Here is a 22,781-nt window from a genome sequence, read left to right as displayed (position 1 = left end):
TAAATGGTCAATAGTTGTGCTTGTGTAACTGTGGTCAGGGTAAACATGTTAGTATTTAATTATTTTTCCAAACAAGACAGAAAAAGAAAACATAAACATAACCTTTATCTAGTTTCATACTGATTTCTTTATAGAGACGCCTCTAATTCAAGAAGCAAAATCTTGTGCCATTTATTTTTCCATGTGAATCACAGTTTGAGCTCCTCTATGGCCTAGATCGGCAGGAAACTCTCCCGGTATAATAATCAGTACAAAAGATTAACAACTGAGTCGTAAAATATCTGGTCGAAGGTCGAGGGAGAAAATAACTGTGACTGCCAAGGTGCATCTCAGCACGAAGCGTCCAAAATCTCTGCAGAGGTGGAGGGTAAAGATTATAACTCTGAGAAAACTGAAAACGCAATATGCAGTTTAAATCAATTCGCTTTTTAATTCTGGCTGAATTTTGGATTAATTCTGCAACAAAAATACTTTGTATTTATTTAAGTTTTTCAGAAATTTAATGATGAAGCGTTTTTAGCTACATTTCAGATGTCCAGGGTTCCAGCTGAGGTAAAAGAGAATTTTAAATGAGTGGCAGCAGGAACTTTTACAGATAGAAAAAAAAAACATTATTTATTGGATACTACGATTGAAATAATTAAAACTTAGGTCATAACATTAAGGCAAGGCAAGGGGGCTTCATTTATATAGCACACTAAATACCCAGGGGCAACTCAATGTGCTTTACATAAAAACAAACACTTGACATTAAGAATTAAAAAGATAAATAAATAAAACCCAATTATAGTAAAACATGGGAACATCAAAACATACAATATTTATTTATATATATAATTAATTGACACTGTCTCCATTATATATACATATCCATAGGACTGTAGTATTTCTATCATTTAAAACAAAACTTTTAAATTGTTGATGTAAAACATGTATTTCTGACACATTAACTCTATATTATTAAAACTGCCCTGTTTTAGCTTTGGTGTATTTAGCTAAAGGAGTAGGATCTATTTTAACCCTAAAAAGTGGCACTTAATTCAGTTTATCTTAAATAAATTGATGTTTTACAGCAACAAAATGGAAATGTACATTATAAAAAATACTAGTATTACAACAAACTACACTACATTATTTTAGCCAAGTCAACCTAAAATATAGAAATAACATTGTATATATACAGACCTTCATTCTTACAGACTCTGAGTCTATCTGGTTATTGACTGTTTCTGATGCACACAAGCAAACTTCAGCAGCATCTTTATTGATGTACTGAATTGAGAGAAAGGACACAGAGACAGCCTCCTGGTTTTCCTGCTGTATTTGTTGTTTATTGCTTGTAGTTATTTATGTTTCCTCTCTATGTGATGTCCTGCAGTCATCCTGCTCCTTTTTTCCATGTTTGAGCTGCGTCATCTTACAAGGTAGGGTTAATTAGGATTACCGGGACCTTGTTTGCTCGATGAAGCATCTTCTCTTTTCTCTACCTCCTGACCAACACCCACTCTTACCTGACTCAACTCACTTGCCATAGTCACATATTTCTTTTTTAATACCACAAACCACTTCCTATTTCAGGGTTGATAAAGCTGCAGAACTGTTCCTCTCAGGAGTCACTGAAGTGTGTGTGTGTGTGGTATGTGTGTGGAGTGTTTTTCTTATCCATTAATGCTTAATATCATTGGCAGAGGGCACAGCTCTCCATTTCCACTCCTACAGAATTTAAGTGTCAAAACATCTATGATTTAAGTGTTTAAATGACTACATCTTCATGTTCCTCATGCCGCTCATGTGCATCCTGACTCAGGACAACCACCTCTGTGATATTGTGTTAGGTGAGCACACAGGTCTTAAAATGGATTTCATGTTTTGCTCTGAAACGCTATGTGCAACTGTTTCACTTAAATGCAAATGTGCTCTATATTTGGAGTGTGTGAGCTTGTGCATTTCGATGGATACCCATTTATTTATAGCAGACTAAGACAACAGGGTTTGAATATTCCATAGTTCCCGTGCTTTATAACACTGTCAGGTCGGGGGTCTTATTCATTCAAGTGAAGAGAATCAGACAGGTAGAAAACTGGAGAGAGGGTGATGACATGTAACATACACACACACACACACACACACACACACACACACACACACACAGAATCAGTCACGCACACATGCGCAGACACACTTTTCCTTTTTCAGTCATTCTTTGGCTGGCATTTCCTGGGGTTGCTCTCCCTGCATGAGCTTTTCACACCTCCTCTCTCCCTGGCTGTGAGCAACACTGATCTGATGGGCAGAGAGAGAGAGAGACAAACAGAGATAGAGAGAGAGCGCAATCAAGCAGATAGTTGGTCAGAGGAAGCCAAGCAAAGAGTGGTAGTCAGACAAAGAGACAGACTGTGTGGGAGTAGTGATGGGACCTGAATTTTTATTTTACCCAAAGCAGCCATCTTCAGTCAAACATCAAACCAGGATCAATCCAGCGAAAGAGAAAAAGAAAGGTGAAGTTCAAGTGAAGGGTGCTTGTGTTGTTGAGTATCAGTGACATATTTGCTGTTTATTATCCTCACGACTTGACATGATCTTTAACTCGTCAGTTAGAATTAAATTATATAAAATAAAAGAGCAAATTAACACCAACTAAAAGAAAACAATCTTTTTGGAGACTTGCAGCAGTTCCCTAACCCTAACCCTTGCCTTGCTTTTAGACGTGTACTTTAGGCTATGGTCAGTACGTCACAGTTGGACATGATTACAGATGCAACAAACCATATCTTTGACCACACCCAGTCTCTGTGATGTTGGGCATGCTCAGTAGACCAAAATACTGGATCCAATCCATAACTGACCTGTGGAAAATCTACCCAAACCCAAAACACACAAGTTAGTTTTTAATTCAGTAGAAACCAAATTTGAATAAACAAGTCACCAACATGGCAAACATGACAGTCCCAAACAGAGAGAGGACACCAACAGTGGTAGCAGCATGATTCACCACCAATTAACAAACAGCTGCGGTTGAACAGAGCAGCAACACGTCATTTTTTCTGTACTTCACAGATCAGGCTCACAGTTTCACCTCAAAAAACATTGCAATGCACCACATGATCACAGCTGACAGAGAGACCCACAAAAACACGCCAGTACCTAGGTCTGATAAATGGATTTGAATGGACTCGTAAAGACAGACTTGACATTTTCAACAAGAGAGGGTCGTGAAGGACTGCTTTTTAACTTTACTCTTTAAAGAGGCAAACTCAAGGCACATACCATGCGTTCTGATATTCTTGAGGTTGAAATACTTCCTGCAAGTCTAAACCCAGGGCTTCAGCTTGTTCTTAACACTTCCTTTGCAATGTTACTTCTATTTCCTCCTTATGAAAATATCAGACCATTTGTGCATGTCCACAATTGGCCATCCATTCTAGCCTTCAGAATAGAAAACCTTTTTTTTGTTATTGTATTGTAAAAACAACACAATTAAGAATGCTACTCCTGGTCGGTGCATTAAAACACACTATAAACACAGTACAACATAGTCTCCCATAACCACACAACAAGTAAAATAAATTAATTAATATATATGTGTATATACATATAACATATGGAGTAACAATGGAAATAGATGTAGTATGCACCAGGGTGACATGAAATATTGCACAGAAATAGATGTGATGTAAATTGTTGCTAAGGTTGTTCCCTAGGTTTTTCACTCACATATTTCGGATAGATTTCAGGCCAGAACATGACGTATGATGATGACTGATGTATTTGAGAAGTTTCCATTTCAAGAAAAGAACAAGACAATAAAGTTAAATCTGGTTACCACTGTTAACATAGCATCCAGAGCAATGTGGATAATCAGAGCAGAGTAGATTCATCAAGAAGGGAGCATTAAAGTAAAAGGATCTAAAACTGCTTGTTTCAGAAAGAGGCTGAATTGAGGGGCTGCATTACAAGCCAGTATAAGATAAATCAGGAGTTTTCTGAACTGTAAATCATGCACAGTTAATGCAATAGAGCCCCATAATACAAATATAGACCCCTGTGCATGTGCATGATATGTCCCCTTTAAAAATCCCTTTTGATTCATAGATGTTGTTTGACCATTCATGATAACTAAGACTATTGAGGCCAGTCCCTCCTCTGCTTATTCCTGAAAAATTAAAATGTAAAATACATTACTTTGTGTTAGTAAGAGTTTTTTTTATTTTTTAAAGAGAACCCTCTCAGACAACACAGGATGTACAGGCTTTCATGAACCCGGTATGAGTTGAATTACTGTTGTGTCTTAACAATCAGAGATAAAAGACAGCAAAATTGGCATGTTTTGAAATGAAAATGTCACAGAATATTATTATGAAGCCTTCATCAGCATTATGCACAACTGTGCCTGCTACAAAACATACAAAAAAAAACAAATTCAATATTTGATGGACATTAAGGGTAGAAAAAAATGGCTAAGTGATTTACAAAGACTGTGCTGAAACTGAGGTGGATAGCAGTAAGATTAAAAGATTACTCTGGTGAAAGTGAAAGGAAAAGATAATTGAAATGGCATGCTGCCAAGGCATCCCAAGTCTGTAGTACATAAGGCAACAGTAAAAGAAACAATATAGACTAGCATATCAGTGACATGTTGACAGAAAACACATAGGTACAGAGATCAGAGCCGATGGACATAAAAGAGGTTTGAAGTCTGGAAATATGAAAGTTAAAAAGGGTTAGTTATCATAAGGCAAAAAAAAAAAGATGAATGGTGAATGCACATACACACATACACATGCATGCACACATGGACACATTCTCGCACATTCCAGACGTACGCATACATGCGCCCACCCGTACACACACATATACACACAGACTCAGACATCCAGAGCATCCTCTGTGTGCCAGTCTCTTCCTCCAGGGTGAGTTAGTGGTGCTTTTAAGTGCCGACTTCAAAGAGGCCTGTATGAGTGTATAAATAGGCTTTAGGGCTGAAAAAGTTTTAGTTGTCATGAGTTTGATACCCAGTCGGTTAGACAAGGTCATGCATTGACTCAGTGACTTCTCTTTAACCCCCGTCTCTCTCTCTCACACACACACATGAACACATGAGCGCACACACACACACACACACACACACACACACACACACACACACACGCACGCACAAGAGTACATGGGCACAGTAATTCACAGGCAGGCACCACCTGGACTTAAACACCGGATACAATATGTGCAAGTAAACACATCTGAAGATATTCACCATGCACGCACAAACAAGCCTGAAATCTAAATTACTAGCAGATGTTATGCCATTCTCCAATTAGCCAAAATATTATTGCCAAATAATGTTTTTTTTTGTGAGTACTGATGTCCAGCTGGGTAGCGGGTAGCAGGTGACGTTATATGTCTTTGAGTTGGCCGAGGAGTGGGCTATGCATCACAAGAGCTAGGGTTTGGAGTACCACACATGATACTTCAATCACATTCAGTGATTGAGCCAGTCTTTCATACTGTGCATCATCATTCCAGCTCTAGGTCTCTAAAATATACACCCTGACATGACTATGTTCCTGTATATTTTCTCTCTGGTGATGCACTGTGATTACAGCCTCATTTACTGTAATGGCTTGGCAACTCATCTGCGTCCAATGATGTCTTTAAATCAGTTTTGCCAAATCTTTCATTCTCACTCACTCGAAATCATCCCAAATTCTGTGAATGACGAGCTGAAATCATGTTTTGCTAAACTGTCTTAGAATATCAAAGCTGTATTATTCAAAAGTGTTTTTTTCATATGATAAATGAATCAAATTACTATCTTTGATGTGAAATTGGGTTGGCCGTAATGACAAGGTGGCCACCAACAATTCTTTTTTTAGTCCTTTTTCATCGTTATTTTGGTTTCATAATGGAGCCTTGCAGTATTTCAGGTAGTTTATAGTCACATGTTCCATACACCCTCCAAACATGTCCACAACCTATTTCTCGCAGCAGCTGGTACATATAAACACTTGGCGCTGATTCACTTTGTGTACAATAATGCTGAGCTGCATCCTCGCAGTTACACTGCTGCCTGCTTTCAAAAATGTACCTCTTTCCTCCTCCCCAGCTTCATTTTGTTTTAGCACTCAATTCTTCTTGAATTTTTAGTGTTTCTTTGAGTGTTCACGTTCATCAAGTAATGTGTGTCTAAGGCTCTGCCAGGATTGTGTGTGAGCTCAGGGTCAGTCTGTGTCAAGCTTGATCAGATTGGTTCTGGAGCATCACATGTGCAGAGCCACAGGGCCAAACTAAATTGCATATTGTTGCAATAAATGGTTAAAACCTTGACTTGAGTGTCCTGACTGAAGTGCGTTTATGTCTGGTTGAATTCTCACTGCTCTGAACAACCCAATTTCCAGCTGCAGCACCAAACAACTGATAAAAGAGCCTCCTAGCTGATGGGGAGAGCTAGATACTCTCCCACAGGAGCTGATGGAGACCAAAGCACTGTTAAAACAAAAGTGAATATTGGACTATATGTTCCTTAGGTTTCCAGTGTTATCTCTTTCAGTTGGATGTGTAAGTGGGCAACCCATTAGTCATAATAACTTCATTATGTGAGTATCTGTCATGGCCAAAAATGATTGTGCTTTAGATTCAGAAAGAAGTTATATATTGATGTTGTGAGACAACAGAAGAGGTTGAACAAAAACAGAACAAAAGTACCATCTGTAGATTTACTGTAATCTGCCATAGCATTACATTTGGGCTTCATTCCTATGTGTATTGCTTACATTTCATTATATTTATGATTGAAAACAACACAAGAAAAAGAGTAAATGTCTTAGAATGTGATCAAACAAAAGAACATGGTCTAAAATTATGTAAAGTATTAAAAATGGAGGGGGGAAAAAGATGAAACTGTCCTTGAAACTGTATTGTTTGTGACTTCCCAAACCACAAATGATTAAACTTTGTAGGATCATAGCTACTGGTTACTCATAATAACGATTCGATTAAGGTAAATCCCTGAATAATACATTTATCTGCACAAGATGTCACATTTTGAGAGACAGTATTTGCATTTAATTGTGCAAAAAGATAAATAACATTCTTCTTTCTCTCAGAACAGAACTGCAGGAATAAAATAATGAAAATTATCATATTACAGCTAATGTTTCAGTGCGGGTACCCTACTCTCATTTACTTCCTGCGGCTGCTGTATAAGAAGCTGAATACATGACAAGGAAATGAAGAGTCTAAAGCTGAGTTCTTTATCCAAGTGAAATGACAGGGATTTGTGACCACTGCTGCAGAGAATGCCAATCAGCTATGAAAGCTTTGTTAGCATGAGCTCATAGCTTGACCAATTACAGTGAAATTTAATGGGTTTAGCATCAGTGTCCATGTTTTGGCCACAACAGTGCAGGTCTTCCAGGGGAGAAAAAGTTTGAAACCAATTAAATGAGGGAATTATCCGTCTTCCTGCTCTCTCTCCATCCTAATGTCTTCCCTTCTCTGTGCAGACTGTGACCCATAAGATAAGAAAGAAATCCCAGCAGCATCCTGTAATGGAAAGAAAAAAAGAGGGTAACATTGAACGTAGAGTGAAAGAAAACAAAAATTGTGATGAAAAGCAAAGGAGATAAAGGCAAAGAGAGTGTGTGAATAAAAGTGTGCGACATGGGGATAAATAAGATGATTTGCAAAAGATAAAGGCTGGCTGCCATCCTGTAATTATTTTCTATTCATTCACACATGTCTGTGAGAGATGGACAAAGTAATGATAAAAGATCATGTGTAAATACTCTCACACAATTCCCAGGTAGAAGGTTAGGGAAAGAGGATGAATGACGCTGACCTTATTTTTTTCTTTAAGTGCAGTGAAGTAAAGAAACCATTTCTTTTCATCCTCTCTGCCAGTATTATCCCCCTACAGTGTGTTCTTGGCAAGGTGGAAAGGTCTGTGAAACAGCAACCATGTCCACGTCGGAGAAAAAACTTTTCACTTCTGAAAGGTTTCATTGTAACTCCAATTAAACTGTATTTAGACCATGTCACACTGATCCCCTCCTCTCAAACCTATGATTTCCTCTCCTGTCCTCTCTTCTTCTCTTCTTTTCTCTTCTCTTCTCTTCTCTTCTTCTCTTCTCTTACCCCAGGCCCATCACTGTACAAAGTGAACAGCAGGAGCCCCAGTGGCACCAGCCCCATCGTATCTGGGCCTGGGCATCACTATACAGCGTGGCATCTCTCCGTAGCAAGCAGAAGGGGAGATTACACTGTGCTCACATCAAAGGAGGTTTGTCTAACTTGGGTCTGGCGTTGTGCTGGTAGAGCGAGTCCTTGGAGCAGTCTTGCCGTTCTTATCTCTCCCCCACAGACTCTTTCTGCTTTCTGCTGCAACACAACTGGCTGCCGGTAACACTAACGCATGCAGCCATGGTTCTGCACGGTCAAATGTGCACACAGACAAACACTAGTGCACATTCTCTTGTATGGAGACACACACAAACTAACACACACACACACACACACACACACACACACACACACACACACACACACACACACACACACACACACACACACACAACATTGAGGCAGCTCTTTTTTTTCTTCTGATATTAGCAGAATTTGTTCTGCTGAGTGAGTCTCGCTTTCTCTCTCCCTCCTCCAGCCTCTGTTGAGAGCTGAACCAGGTTCAGTGAATATTTGAAATGGATTAAATGGTTATCCCTGGACAGATGCTTGCAAAAAGAACCCACTGCACTTGAATTTGATGTTAAATATTTTAACGACTCAAGGTGTATTTTCAACTAAAACACCACCAAACTGAACACCACACTTTCACTAGATTTCTTACTACATAATTTCTAAAACAATTTAAACTTCATGAATGACATCTTGACACAGCAACAGTTTAAAGGTGACATTTTTGTCCTTTTCAACAAGTTAGTAGATGTTTCTGAGGACTAGAAACAACTGGAAACACCACTGAGGTTTAACATTTAAGCATGCCTCTATACCTCTGTTTCAGTCTTGTTCTCAATGGGCTGTTTCTATGTCTATGCAAATGAGCTGCTGCTGGTTGTGGCTTTCTGACCATGATAGAATGCAAGTCATATTATATGACCACAACAGGAAAGACTGAGGACTGTTGACAGTATTCATATTCATACTGTAACTGAAATGGAGCTGTAGCTTTAGCATTACTAATAGAAGTAATACAGTAACACTGAGTGTATTTGTGGACCAGAATGGATGTATTACCCTCGGCTTGATTTTTCACACACTGCCACAGCGGGTCACTACAGCTTTATGGTCTGAGCAATTCAGCTGCTGGGTGCTAATCAAAGTTACACAACTTTGCCAAGCAAAGGAATTCCTGCAGTTTGACCATTTCTTTTTCACACATTACCTTCATGGGCTGTCTATCAAGCACATTTACATTACAGCAGCAACACACACATATTAGTAAGGCTAACTTGTAACTACAAAGCTACCTGAGCTTGCAGTGCAGTTCAAAGTTCCTCAAAAGGCAACATGAAAGAACAGTTACCACCTGTCACTACCTGATATGAGTAGATACCCTATCTGAGTAGCACATGCACGAGTATGACTGCCATGTTGGACAGCTGGTACAGTCACACCTCTTGGACAAACCACATGTTGTCACCACAGGATTTGAGTCTGTCACTACATGATCACATGAGTGTCACCCGTGATTTTTATGCACATTTTCACAGCATATGAGTTATTACATAAATATGTTATATTAAAGAACTGACAGGGTACCTCTCAGATGTCTATATAGGCAAAGAAAATGTAGCTCAGATGACGCAGCTGCAGCAAGGTTTGAATCCTTTTTGTAAACATTTTGGCCACAGTCATAGTATCATCTATGATACATTTGTTTCACATACCTGGCAACACCAGGAAACATACAGAAAATAAGGACACAGAGAAGCACAATTCTATAGTTATATCTCTGTGGCACTATGGGAAATATCCTTCAGTGCCCAGCTCCCTGTGGCAAGACCAACAAATATCAAACCCCCCTCAGTTAAAGCTAATGTGCAAACACTAACCTCATCACCGCAGGCTTGATACAGGTTTCTCGGGATGTTGCGAGGTCCCTGGCTTAGTCCCATGGATCTCGTTGAAGGGTGGTGGAAAATTGGACTTGGCCTCCTCACAACTTCCTTTTTAATCAATTTGTTTTAAGTAGTGGATAAGATGGTTCTCTAAAAGAGTTAGGATATAGCAATTGACTAAAAACAAAACCCAGCAGTTTTAGTCTTAGTACATTAGTTAAAAGTGAACTGGTTTGAACTAATACTTTCAGTCAGTTGCAACAGTCTGGTAAAGGACGTCTTTCATTCAGGTCTGTATGGAGTAACACGGACACTGAGCTTTTATTCTGAACAAGGCATTCAAGCTGAATCATTTTTTTAACAGTAGCAGAAAAAATCCTTAAAAGGCTGAATGAACTGATTTACAGTAAGCCAACAGGTTTAGATAATATACCTTCCAGGTCCCTAAGGGATGCAGCAGAGTGTATTACACCTGCTTTAGCCCATTTAATCATCTCTCAAAAGGAGAGTACTCACAGATCTCAAGAGTGCAAGAGTCATTCCTCGCTACAAGAAGGGTAGTAAGTTTGAGAACGGAAATTTTAGACCAGTTTGAATTTCAAAGTGTCCTTTCCAAGGTCATCGAAAAAGATCATACGTGCACAGATGAATACATACTTATTGAGTAACAAGATATTATTTGAACTGCAGTCAGGTTTCAGAAAATCCCAGTTCACCAAACCTGCCTTTTATATTTAATGGATCACATCAGAAAGAAGGTCGGTGAAGGCAATTTCCGTGGAATGGACATGTTAGACGTTCAAAAGGCCTTTGTACTGTAGATCACAGTATAATGCTAAGCTAAAGGCTGGAATGACACAGATTGTGAATGTCAACGGGACATTTTCCATAGCTAAAACTATCAGTTGTGGGTTCCCTCAAGTGATTGTCCTAACCCTACTCTTTTTTCTATCATATATTAATGACATGAAGAACGCCTGTTCATCTGACCTTTTCTCATCTCCCAAAGATATTACAGTTGTGGAAAAGCTTTTGAGTGAGTAGCTTCAAAATGCTGGCAATTGGCTGTCCAATAACAACCTATCTCTTAACCTAGGGAAAACAGAGGCCATCCTAGCTAGATCCACATATAAACTAAGAAGACCTCAGTGATGAAGGTAAAGTTAGGAGAAACTGTTTAGTTTGTTTGTCTTAGCAAAGGATTAAGTTAACTATTTAAGGATGTACATTAGATAATCATCTATAAGGGGAGGCCATGGCTATGAAAGACCTCACTGAAATCGGCCAAAAGACTAAATTCTTTGAAAGAAAATCATGCTTTTTGAGTTGATCAATACTAAAGTTAAGACATTGGTTCAATGTCACTTTGAATATCCTGTCATCCCCTGCTTTAATAGTACACCACAGCACATAAACTCCAGATGGCTCAAAACAAGTTAATCAGGATCGTGTTAAAGTTACCTCCCCATACACATCTTGACTCAGCATATTTTGAACAATTTAATTGGCTTCCAGTTGAAATAAATAAAAGAGTCATTCAAATCAAGTTCGGACTTACCCCTAAAATTGTTCAAAATGAGGTCTACTATTAAATAGATTCAGAAACAATCAATGATGTGCAACAATAGGCAGCTCAAGAGATTTAATTCTTTTTAGTTTCAAAAATACCTTTTTATAGATGGCTGCAATTGGGTGGAATAAACTAAACAACCAGTATCACTGAAACTAATTGAAGCAGAGAGAAATTTTAAGCAGTTGATGAAGAAATGGCTAGCAAATAGTCTGTCAGAATAGAGGCCTCGCAGAGTTAATTAACTATTGTGTTATTTTTGTTGTGATCAAGTGGATATCGTATGTGCACCTGTCAATCTTGCATGGCATCTCCCCGCATCCACCCTTTGAGGATCACAATAGAAATGAGCCTGTGATTATTATTGTGTAATTCAATCCTTAACTATTTGTGAATGTGTGATAACTGTCTTCAGGTGAAGCAGTATTATGTGTATTTTATTAAATAAAATAAATCTAGACGAAAACTCAGGGAATCACTAACGTTATTCTATTGCATCCTGAGGGGGATATGAATGTCTAAGAAATGAATCGCAATCCATTTAATAGTTGTTCAATACAGTGTCCCAGAAGGGCCATAGAGAAAAAAAGAGTATACATGTGTCAGGGACATGTTTTACTGCATTGAGCACTCGAAACGATACAATTCATTTCCATGTTTTGATTCCTTTGTGTGCATGAGATCAGTATATGTAAAGAGAGCCAGCATAACAGACCAGCCTTTCTCCTCCCAGCATGAGGTGCAGTGCACCTGTTTCAACTATCGGATGCCAGACTGTGGCTGCCCATTGTGCCTAAATAGTAAGGATGGGTAGAGAGAATGTGAAGCTGATGTCACACCGTGTTTCATTTTGGGTATGCACCATGTTATGAGGATTGTGAAGATCCTGTTGGTGAGTTTGAGCTATGGTTGGCTATAGTTGGTTCATTTTAATAACATCCCTGCATCAATGAAGGTGTGTTCTGCAGCTTGCACATATAAGCATTTGTAGCATTGTGTACATGATGTTTAAACTAAGTAAAGTCCATTGAGAAGTTAAAAGCAAGGCTGTAAACTGAAGTTATTATAGTGAAGTTGACAGTTCAGAGGTAGAAGAGCTGATGCAAGCTGAGCTAACACCATGATGATGTGGCTTTACACTTTCCTATTGGGGAAAGTGGTCTCAAACTTTTGAACCCTACTGTATGTTGCATCAGTTTGGACCTAAAGCTTCATTCTAAACCTTTAACATACAAGCTAACTGGCTTTATTTAGCAGCTATCACTTTTCTAGTTTGTAAAAATGTACTTAAACATTTAAGACATCCTGATTCTAACAGGATGATGAATGGATCTCAACAAACACTAAACAGTCAAGATGGATTATTTCGTGATCTCAAGGTACATTTTATATACCAGGAAGTTATACTCTGCATCCTATCCTTACCCATCCTGTTTTATTGTTATACTATATACCCATCCTAACTATTTAGGAGCAGTGGGCAGCCACAGTCTGACACCTGATAGCTGAAGCAGGTGCACTGCATTTCATGCTCCAGGGAGAAAGGCTGGTCTGTTGTGCTGGCTGGCTGTATATAACATTGTGTCCATGAATTAATCAAAATGTGGGAACAAATTGTATCTTGTGCACATGGCATTTTGAGCACTCAGTGTAGTAAAACTTGGCCTTGATATACATATTTTGTCCTTGTCCCCTCAGGGGCTCCGTAGTTGAGACACTGGTGGTGCTTGGCGAAAAGTCAAAGGATCACCAAAGCCAATTTGGATACATCATCTGGGAACCATGAATATCAGTAGTATTGTCCAATCTGTCCAGTAGATGTTGAAATATTTCAGCCTAGATGAAAGTGGTGGACAGACCGAACAACAGAACATAATAACATACTCTCCCTACAGCTACACCTCCAGCACAGTTAATAAAAATGACACTTTCTTATTTTCTTCAATTGTCCACAGAGAACATTTTTAATCTGTGTAAAAACTGATAGATCAAATGTGTGTGTGAGAGAGATGCAGACAGAGATAGAGTGTGTGTATGTGCTTGAATGTGTCCTAGACTGTACACAACTGCAGTCACAGACATTAATCGATCTTGTCATGAACAATGGAACCAACATTCCAAAAGTGTGAACCCCACCCATAGCACACAGTGCAGCATGGTTTTACTACATGTACTACTTTAAAATAATAAAATACACACACATATATATGTACATCCCATTCATTGCTCTGAATTGGGTTTTTTTTGTAAACAACACATTTGTCTGGAGTAGCTGAAATGATTATCATTGCTTATGATGAAATACATTTAGTGAGATTAAGCACCACTTTTTTTTTGATAAAATAAAGGCAGAGAACACAAGTATCACAGTTACAAGACTCTAAGACAACAGTTAAGTCTAATTCTCAAAGTAATTAATTGGGTATCAGTGAATCATTAACACAGTTCAGCCATGTGGACCAACAGTGTAACAGTAGGGTTCCCTCTATACACCAAACCAGACACACAGTGACCCCTCGTGGTAAGATGCTGATATTACAGCCTCAAAAAGTGATCCCCTACTGTGTGTATATATTTGGTGTTACTTATAATGTAGTAGTAGGGAACCTACTGCATGGATGGTTTTACATAAATACACAAATATTTCCTTTAGACCCTTTTAATTGGGATTAAAACATCTGCACTGTGAACAAAAAATACCTTAAATTGTATTAGTGCATGCACATGTGTATTATGACCAACATTTTTGAAATTACCTGTATTTGTAATCAGTGATTGCTTGTTACTCCATTTACTCACAGAAACATTCATTCACAAATACCAGCCCTCTGCCATCAAATAAACTTTGTCCTTGGCTTCATTTCAACATCTCTGCACTGTTTTGATTCCAAAAGTCACTGCCCAGGCTGAGTGCAAACACAAGAGAACAAACTTCACTTTAAACCAGCTCAGCTCCTGCATCAACCTCTGCCACCATGGAAAAACTCATCTGTACTTTATTACTGCTATTATCCCAGCTATTCATTCAAACACTGCGTGTGTATGGAGAGGGTTTTGCACTGGGACCCATTGAACTTGCTCCTATTCCCTGTAACGACAAAGCAGTGGAGAAACTGTCTCGGCTGGCTGTCACTTACATCAACGAGGATCGTACTGATGGGTATAAGTTTGCTCTCAATCGCATAGCAAATGTCCACCTGCATGCTCAGGTAAGTAGAGACAAATGCCTGGCAGGAAATGCTGCCTGCAGGTTATTGTAATGTTTTGTCAGTGGGTGATTTGTTCATGTTTAACAAGGGAAGTGAGGTGGAAAGGTTATTTTCCCTTCTTTTGCTGCCAATAGACCAAAAATCCCTGTACAACAAAGTCACACATTGATAGATTTAACCAGCCGTGACCAATCTTCATGTCAGTGGGACCCCATTTTAAAAGATTTGTTGTTATAAATGGCTGTGCACAGTGAAACATCAGTTCTAATCAGAAAATCACCCACTTACATTTTCACAATGTGCTGACTTTCACTCTGGGGAAATGATAATGAAATTAAACTCTGCTTCTCAAGGACTTTGTGTAGTCCCTAAACCCCAGTTTTGGACCCACTGGACTAAATCAAAAACGAAAAATAGAAAAATAGAAGCAGTTATTTAAAAGACTAAAAACAATAAATAACAGTAATATTAAAATTGAAGCACATCATTTTATGTCATGAAATGAGACGACATCTCCTTTCATGCCTCATGAACAAAGGCCTTTACAACTGAAGTGACTGTTAATAAGGTCCAGGTCATTTCAGACCAGGACTGCAGGGACAAACCTTACACAACAGGCTTTATGAACTTCACGCTGTCAGCTCCTGAAGGCTATTGTCCAACTGCAGTCAGGTTTAAAGGGGCTCAGCTCAACTTCATGACCTGGAAGGCTGCCATTACACCTGCTTAAAGTGCTTACATTTGTTTTCAGTGCCTCCACTCAAAATGTAGAGATTTATACAGAGCAGCTCCTAAACAGTTCCTTAAAGATAAAACTGAATGAATGAAGGTACCTGACAGAAGACTATTTTGTTCATAAACCAAAATACAAAACATGATACTGTTGGGCAATCTGACCTCTTTCCTATTACTTGTGTTTACACTCTGCATGTCAGGGCCCAGCAGGCAATGTCTATTACCTGGACCTGGATGTCCTGGAAACCAAGTGTCACATAGGCAGCCCAAAACCATGGAAACGTTGTGACGTCAGACCATTCATGGAAACAGTAGGACACATACACATCTACAAACAAACACACATTTGTACTTGGACTATCATTTGTGAGGACTCTCACTGACATAATACATTACCTAGCTCCTAATCTTACTAAAACTTCACACCTAAAATGTCTTACCACATAAAAGCCTTTTGAAGAAGAACGACTGGCCAAAATGTCCTTACACCAAAGGTATAAAACTTTGGCCCTTACAAATATAGAAGTACACACACACACACACACACACACACACACACACACACACACACACACACACACACACACACACACACACACACACACGCACACACGATAATACAGTACTCACAATAGTGCAACCTCACCAATACTTTTATATGGACATAAAGTTTTAGTTATGTCATTTATTGCAAAATCCTGACAACCTGTTCAACTGTTTTCAGCAAATCTCTGGAAACTGCAACACCACAATTCTGCACACACGAGAGGGCTACTCCTACTTGTACAGCTACGACTGCACGCTAGTACCAGGTAACAATTATCAAACACTTAATAGCAGATTCACAGTGGTATTCAGTCATATATTAATTGTGTGCTGAAGGACAGTGTGGCAGTGTGTGCTATGTTTTGTGTGATTAAATCAAGTTAAATCGAGCAATATGATATCATAGAGCGATGATGTGATACCGAATAAATATGGATTGCACCACATTGTGGTTTTGTGACATACTGTATGGAGTTATTTCTTTTTTTATCTCTATTAATCACATCGACACTTAGCCAACAAAGATACATAACATGAACTACAACATACAGAGTAAGAACATCCATATACGGTTGAGACAAGCCTTATAAAGCATCAGATGATTGGAAAACTCAAACTACCACTGTGTGTAAGGTGTCAAAACAGTGGATCTCTGGTGGATAGATAGTGGATGATTCTTGCTGCAAATAGTGCAAGGTCAATATGTAGTTTATTATGTGAACTCTACTTGTCATGTCTGCTAGTAAACAAAGTCTAAGATTTAGTGATATATCAAAGTGCATACAGGGTTAAAATTGATAACATACTGCCTAAAATGGCTCTGTTTATTAAAGAATTTATATGGCATCGTACTGATATTTCAAGTGAAAGGGGGCTAATTTCAGTTCCTCACCAAGACAAAGAACATACAAATATCTAGTCAAAAAATTTGGCTAAAAATATTTGTAGTCTTAATATCATTCAGCATACCAGGCCCACCAATCTAAAAGATTTGTCTCACTGTGGAGACTGAAGACTTTTAGTCATCACACACAGATGTATCCAATTACATTAGTCATGGCTTACTGGCACAACTAAATGGATATGAGCCTTCATTAATACAATTATGACATTATGATGACTCCAATTGTCTGCTGTGAAAAATTTTCATGCTACTTTCACCCTAATCTCAAATTCAATTTACATATTATGTTAGACATTATTTATTGTTTAGATCACTTATGAGTTGATATAGATCTGGATGTATGTTCATAGTTTTGATGACATCACCAGGCTTCATATTTAACTAAACTCTGCCGTAATGACCAACACTGTCCTTTGAGCACATTCTGTACAAATTTTCACAGTCCTGAAAAGAGATATAATCAGCTAAATTAACAGCTAAATTAAATTAAAAAAGCTTTCAGTGCAGGGTTTATTTGTGGCTTTATCATATCAATAACAATACAGGCTCCAACACATAATTCTTGCTTTCATTACAAGTTTAATACCAATGCTTTAACATAATCTGCACATAATAGCTTATTCAATTAGTTGTGTTTTCAATACAAATGTGGTTGTAATCTTCTGTATTATCACCCTGCAGATGCCCCAGAGAAGCTCCAGAAGATCTGTCCAACCTGCCCCCTCTTGCTTTCTGTGGACAACCCAGAGGTCAAGTCTGCTGCTCAGGCCACTCTTGTGTCCTATAAGAGACAGTCCACATTGGGTTTAGGGCTCGGAGTGAAGAAGATCACCAGAGCTGCACAGCAAGTATGACTAAATATACATTTAACAATTTTGATGGGAGCAACAATGCTCTGGGTCTGATTTTCATTACACAACAATATGCTAAATGTTATATTCATTAGGAAATTACACTTAGAAAAATCTCAGAGTGTACATGAGCAGACAGTGCAGTGCACCTTTGAGCCAGATGAGTACCATTACTGCTCCACAATTACCATAATGATACAAAAGTCTGCCAAGGTTGTATAAATGGAAGCACTTTGGACCTTGCTGTCTGGACAGGCTTTTGTGTTGGGATCAAATGAGAAATTGAACAGTTTGCTTGGGGACCAAAGCTCAGTTTATTGCTCCTCTTTACATACAATAGTCCACCTTAGGTTACAATTTTGGGCTCCAAAACCAAGATGATAACCATTATATTACAACACCACAACATACCAGCTCTCTGTATCTGCCTGTATATGTGTGCTTGTGTGTTTATGTGTGTAATTTGCCCTTTTCTCTATATGTTATTTTTATATTTTAGTCTGTGCCAGTGAAAGTCATGTTTGTGGAGTACACAGTTGAACAGTGTCCAGAAGGAGTGACAGAAAGAGGCACCTGCCAGCAGCTGACACTTGAATCCGAAAAAGAGGTACTCCACACATAGTGGACTTTATGAGTTGAAATCAACATTTTCAAAATTTGACATTACCTTGACACATTAAACATATTATATCAAACATAAATTCACAGGAAAAAAAGAAGTTGCATATCACTTCAATCTTGACTTTGATACATGAAAACGTCTCTTCTATTAACAAAAAAGGGAAGCTATCAAACTACATTGTCTGAAACAGTGCCATTAATTAAAAAAAACATTAATAATTTTTTTTTTTAAATAAACATTGATTACTATGCTGACAATCCAACACTTCAATGGAACATTTATGACCCTAATTAATTTTGTTCAGAAAACTTAAATACACATCAGTCAACTAGCATCTATGTTAATTTCACTGAATCCGTTCCTGAAAGTGTCACTAGATAACATGACAGATTAATTTCTAGTTTTAAAACTGACACAACTAAAAAAGGTTGCAGTAATGGATTTTTTTTTTTTTAAAGAAGCCTGACATCTCTTCCTCTTTTCTTAATATGTTTTTTTACCATCCCTGGTTTACCCTGTTGCATTTTTGTCCTTGAAATGACCCAGTATCCCAAAAGGAATTAACACAATGTATCATATTCTCTCCTCAGACTGCAGGTTTCTGTGCTGGTTCAGTACATGGAGACGTCAACTTCCATCCTGACATTCAGGTGTCCTGTGAGATGTTCAAAGTACAGGTACAGGAAGTAATTAAGAAATGTGTCCCAATTTATCCCTGAGTGAGTTGAAGCAAAGGGTTGTCATAATTTCTGAAATCTGTAAAAGCTAATTACAACAAATACAGGATATTAATATGTCAAGACTGAACATGAAAGGTATAAAAATAATGAAACCAAAAAAACTTTATAGCATATAATTACATTCATCCATATAGATTTATACCATCTCTGCAGCCTTCACTGTTCTCTTGTTCCTCTTTAAAGATGCAGGAATCTAATTATTTTTTTTAAATATTTAAATTATTCACCTAAATTGGATCTACCAAATAAAATTGTATTGTCTGTCATAATCTGTAAACTGTGTTAAAAAAAGTACATTTAGTGCACTCAGTACAAATCAGAAACTGTTGCAAAAAGTTTTAACAACTGTAACAGAAGAAAAACTATGCATGCCCCCCTAAAATTTAAAAATCAAGCGCGCTGAAAGATCTCAGTAGGTGAGAAAAGAGCAAAAACTTCAGTAAAATGTAATGTTAAGTGCCAATCACTTCAAACTGTGCTCCTGCAGTTAGGAATGTAATAACCCTCTGCCTGAACTACATTTGATTAATGTTTTATGCTCTGATTTGTTTCAGATTTTACTGAAGCAACCATTAAAAAAAAGATAATTTAACTTTCTGAGTGAATGTCACTGGCCATATAATCATTCCGTCATATTTTCACATCGTTCTTGTGTCTTCAAATGCGTGTTTTGCTCCCGTGTGTTTAAATGTATGTGTGAGATTTAAAATTGTATGGTACTGTACTACACTGCATGCAGTACTATAATTATGTTGTCTTCTCACTCCTCTCTTGAGCTGTGGTGTGTAATGCAATATTGCATGACTGAAACTCTTTGCCGCAAGTGAGAGTGAGTAAAACAACAGTCTCGTATGATCTCGTGCTGTCCCTCTTCAGAATGTGGACATCTTCAGACCAGTGCAGCCGCAGGGTCACGACCTCCCCTTGTATCCCGCCATCCCGACCTTACCGCCTGTGATCATTGACCCAGGAAATGATCAGCTGCCTACATCCACTGACCCTGCACTGGCCCCTGCTACTCAACCGACACCATTGGACCCGGCATACATCACCCCTGCGACCTTTGACCCTTCAGTTGTGGTTAACCCTTCTAGCCCCTCTTCCTCATCTTCCAGTGAGTCTGCTGAAAGTCTAGGAAACATGCAACAGCAACCACCTTTGGACTCATCCTCTGAGGAGATTGGAGGTTTCGTGGCGCTACGTCCGCCGTTTAACTTCCGCTACCAGAAGCGTGACCGCAAGAAACGGCAGGCATTGATGGAGACCTCAACCTCTCACGATCCCATATTCCTGGCTGATTTCCCCAGTGGGACATCTCCTTTCCGCTCCTGTCCTGGTCCTGCTCGATACACCACAGTTTAAGTGGCCATTTTATTCTTGTTTGGTCTACCTGATGTGAAGATTGGATGGATTAACTGCTCCGCTCCCTCGCAATGTCACTTAAATGTTCCACTTTAACAATTTGTTCTAATGAGAGGAATGAATTTCCTCAGACAAATGACTAAACTACTATAATAGTGCTCCCAGAGCAGCTGGTGCTTAAACCTGGATGATATTGAGAATGGCTTCAAATGTTTGGACAATTTGGGTAAATCTTGGTAGGAATGTCAGCTACTTGAATACTCATCTAAGCCAAAAATTTTACATAACCCAAAGTACCTATTTTGGTGAAATAAAGCAATAGCTCTTAGTTTTTTGAAGCACATATTTGAGTGCAGTGTTTTCTTACAATCCAAGTACTAGTTCCCATGTAACACATTACACTATGGCATGGTAATGATACAGTGTAATATGTTACATGGGAACTAGCCAGCAATGTCTAAATGTTTTTTGTTATAATGTTTCAAATTATTTTAAAGGCAAGATATTCTCACATATAGTACTGTGCTCACTTGTATGCTGTATAATTGTGTTCCTACTTATGACTTTTCAGTAATGGGACCCTCACTGACCAAGAATGAGAACAGCATTTTTACAAAAAAAGTCAAAACCCTTTATTTAAGGATTTTAGACACACTAAAGTGCCTTGTACAAAAGGAAAACATGACCACTGGGCTAGAAACAGCTTTACTTTACATCCAGTGAACCGAGGGCTGAGGCTGTGCCAAATAGCACTGAGGCGTAAGACAAGAAGTGCAAACATCTCAATGAAGCCTTAAAAGCTCAGAGCCCCCTGAATAGGGCTTTTGTCAACACAGCAACCAGAGCTGTTAAAAAAAGCAGACCAACACAGTGGAGAGAAGCAAAGGAGAAGCAATAAGTCATCCCTTAAATGGCTGGAGTGTCTCTCATGAGGATCTTTAATTAACGACATTCCTTCATTTTTCAAAACTGTAGAAACACAGTAAGTCTTAAACTTGCCCAAAATAATAATAAAAAACCCCACTCATTCAAGCATAAGCAGAGCAAAACAATAAGGAATACATAGAACAATATGTCAGGAGATGAAACATAGCCAAGACTGAGTCAACCCCAAAGGTCAAGATACAGCAGTCTGTCATAATTTAAAGGACAGTGGCAACTCCTTTGAGGATGGCAATGTACACATTTTGGACAGATGGTTTGAAAGATGAGTGAAAAAGCCTCAAATAACTACCTCGAAACAGAGAGGCTGTGACACTGCTCACCAGAACAACTTATCATTGCTGCCCTGACATCCATTCACACATACTAGTCAAACTCATATGATGGTCTTGTAACCTAGTTAGAGATTACATGTGAAATCTAGATGTGAATGTCCCAAAGAAAATGCCTGGGACTGATGAAGCCTCTTGGAAGAACATAAGACAAATTATGAAATGAATCACCGTCTCCAATAAATACAAAAAAAATAAATAAAATGAATTAATGTCTATTTGTAGCAGTAAAGTTCTAGTCTTTCTATACAATGTTTCATTCTGGACACCTTGGATCATAAGACCCCAGAAAAAAAGGTTTAACTGGTGTTAATTGACAGGACTAAGAAGTTACTCCCTCTTTTATCACTTCTCTTTTTTTAAATCCCTTTTTCGTTACAGTTTTCTGCATAAAAAGACAACATCAGTGCCACGGGAAAGGTTAACATTTTTACCTCAAAGAGACCATCTGTTTCCTGCTCTCCTGTCAAAAACCTTTTTGTACAATTTATCCCAGCCAACGATCCCACTCCCAGGATTGCTGTGTGCTGACTGTTTGATACATTGAGTTTAATCAAAAGTCAGAGCTTTGGCCAGATAAGACAACAGTTGCTTGCACAATACTCTACTCTGAGATAGATGACCAGGATTGACCACTTACACATGAACAGAAATCAATTTACAAACACAGGATGGCATCTTGAATTATGCTACACTGGGATGAATTGATGGCATAAAAGGCCTATTATAGAAATCAAACAAACTATATATTTTGATATAGCTAGTATAGCATACAGATCCTTCATAAAATATTGTAATATATACAGTACTGTGCAAACTTTTTAGGCACTTGAAATGTTTAGATTTTAATCTATTATTTAGTAATCAGGAAGATGCCTGATCAGTCCCAGATTGATTC

At 38.4% G+C, this 22,781-nt stretch overlaps 1 protein-coding gene across 1 annotated transcript; it reads left to right on the top strand.

Annotated features, from left to right (window-relative positions):
* The first annotated feature begins 14,565 nt into the window (after positions 1 to 14,565).
* si:ch211-262h13.5 (uncharacterized protein LOC571127 homolog) lies at positions 14,566 to 20,952 on the top strand. The gene is made up of 7 exons (XM_062424373.1): positions 14,566 to 14,849; positions 15,785 to 15,895; positions 16,309 to 16,396; positions 17,716 to 17,882; positions 18,385 to 18,492; positions 19,098 to 19,184; positions 20,124 to 20,952. The coding sequence occupies exons 1-7, from the start codon at positions 14,616 to 14,618 to the stop codon at positions 20,607 to 20,609; spliced, it is 1,281 nt and encodes a 426-aa protein (XP_062280357.1). The 5' UTR covers positions 14,566 to 14,615; the 3' UTR covers positions 20,610 to 20,952.
* The last annotated feature ends 1,829 nt before the right edge of the window (positions 20,953 to 22,781 follow it).

Source organism: Scomber scombrus, chromosome 8, assembly GCF_963691925.1.
Source record: "Scomber scombrus chromosome 8, fScoSco1.1, whole genome shotgun sequence".
Lineage (NCBI taxonomy): Eukaryota > Metazoa > Chordata > Actinopteri > Scombriformes > Scombridae > Scomber > Scomber scombrus.
This window is presented reverse-complemented; position numbering and strand designations above follow the sequence as displayed.

Coding starts and splice junctions, on each gene's coding strand:
- si:ch211-262h13.5 (XM_062424373.1), top strand. CDS start 14,616: ATGGAAAAACTCATCTGTACTTTATTACTGCTATTATCCCAGCTATTC. Junction 16,397..17,715: donor CGACTGCACGCTAGTACCAG/GTAACAATTATC, acceptor ATCACCCTGCAG/ATGCCCCAGAGAAGCTCCAG. Junction 18,493..19,097: donor CACTTGAATCCGAAAAAGAG/GTACTCCACACA, acceptor TTCTCTCCTCAG/ACTGCAGGTTTCTGTGCTGG.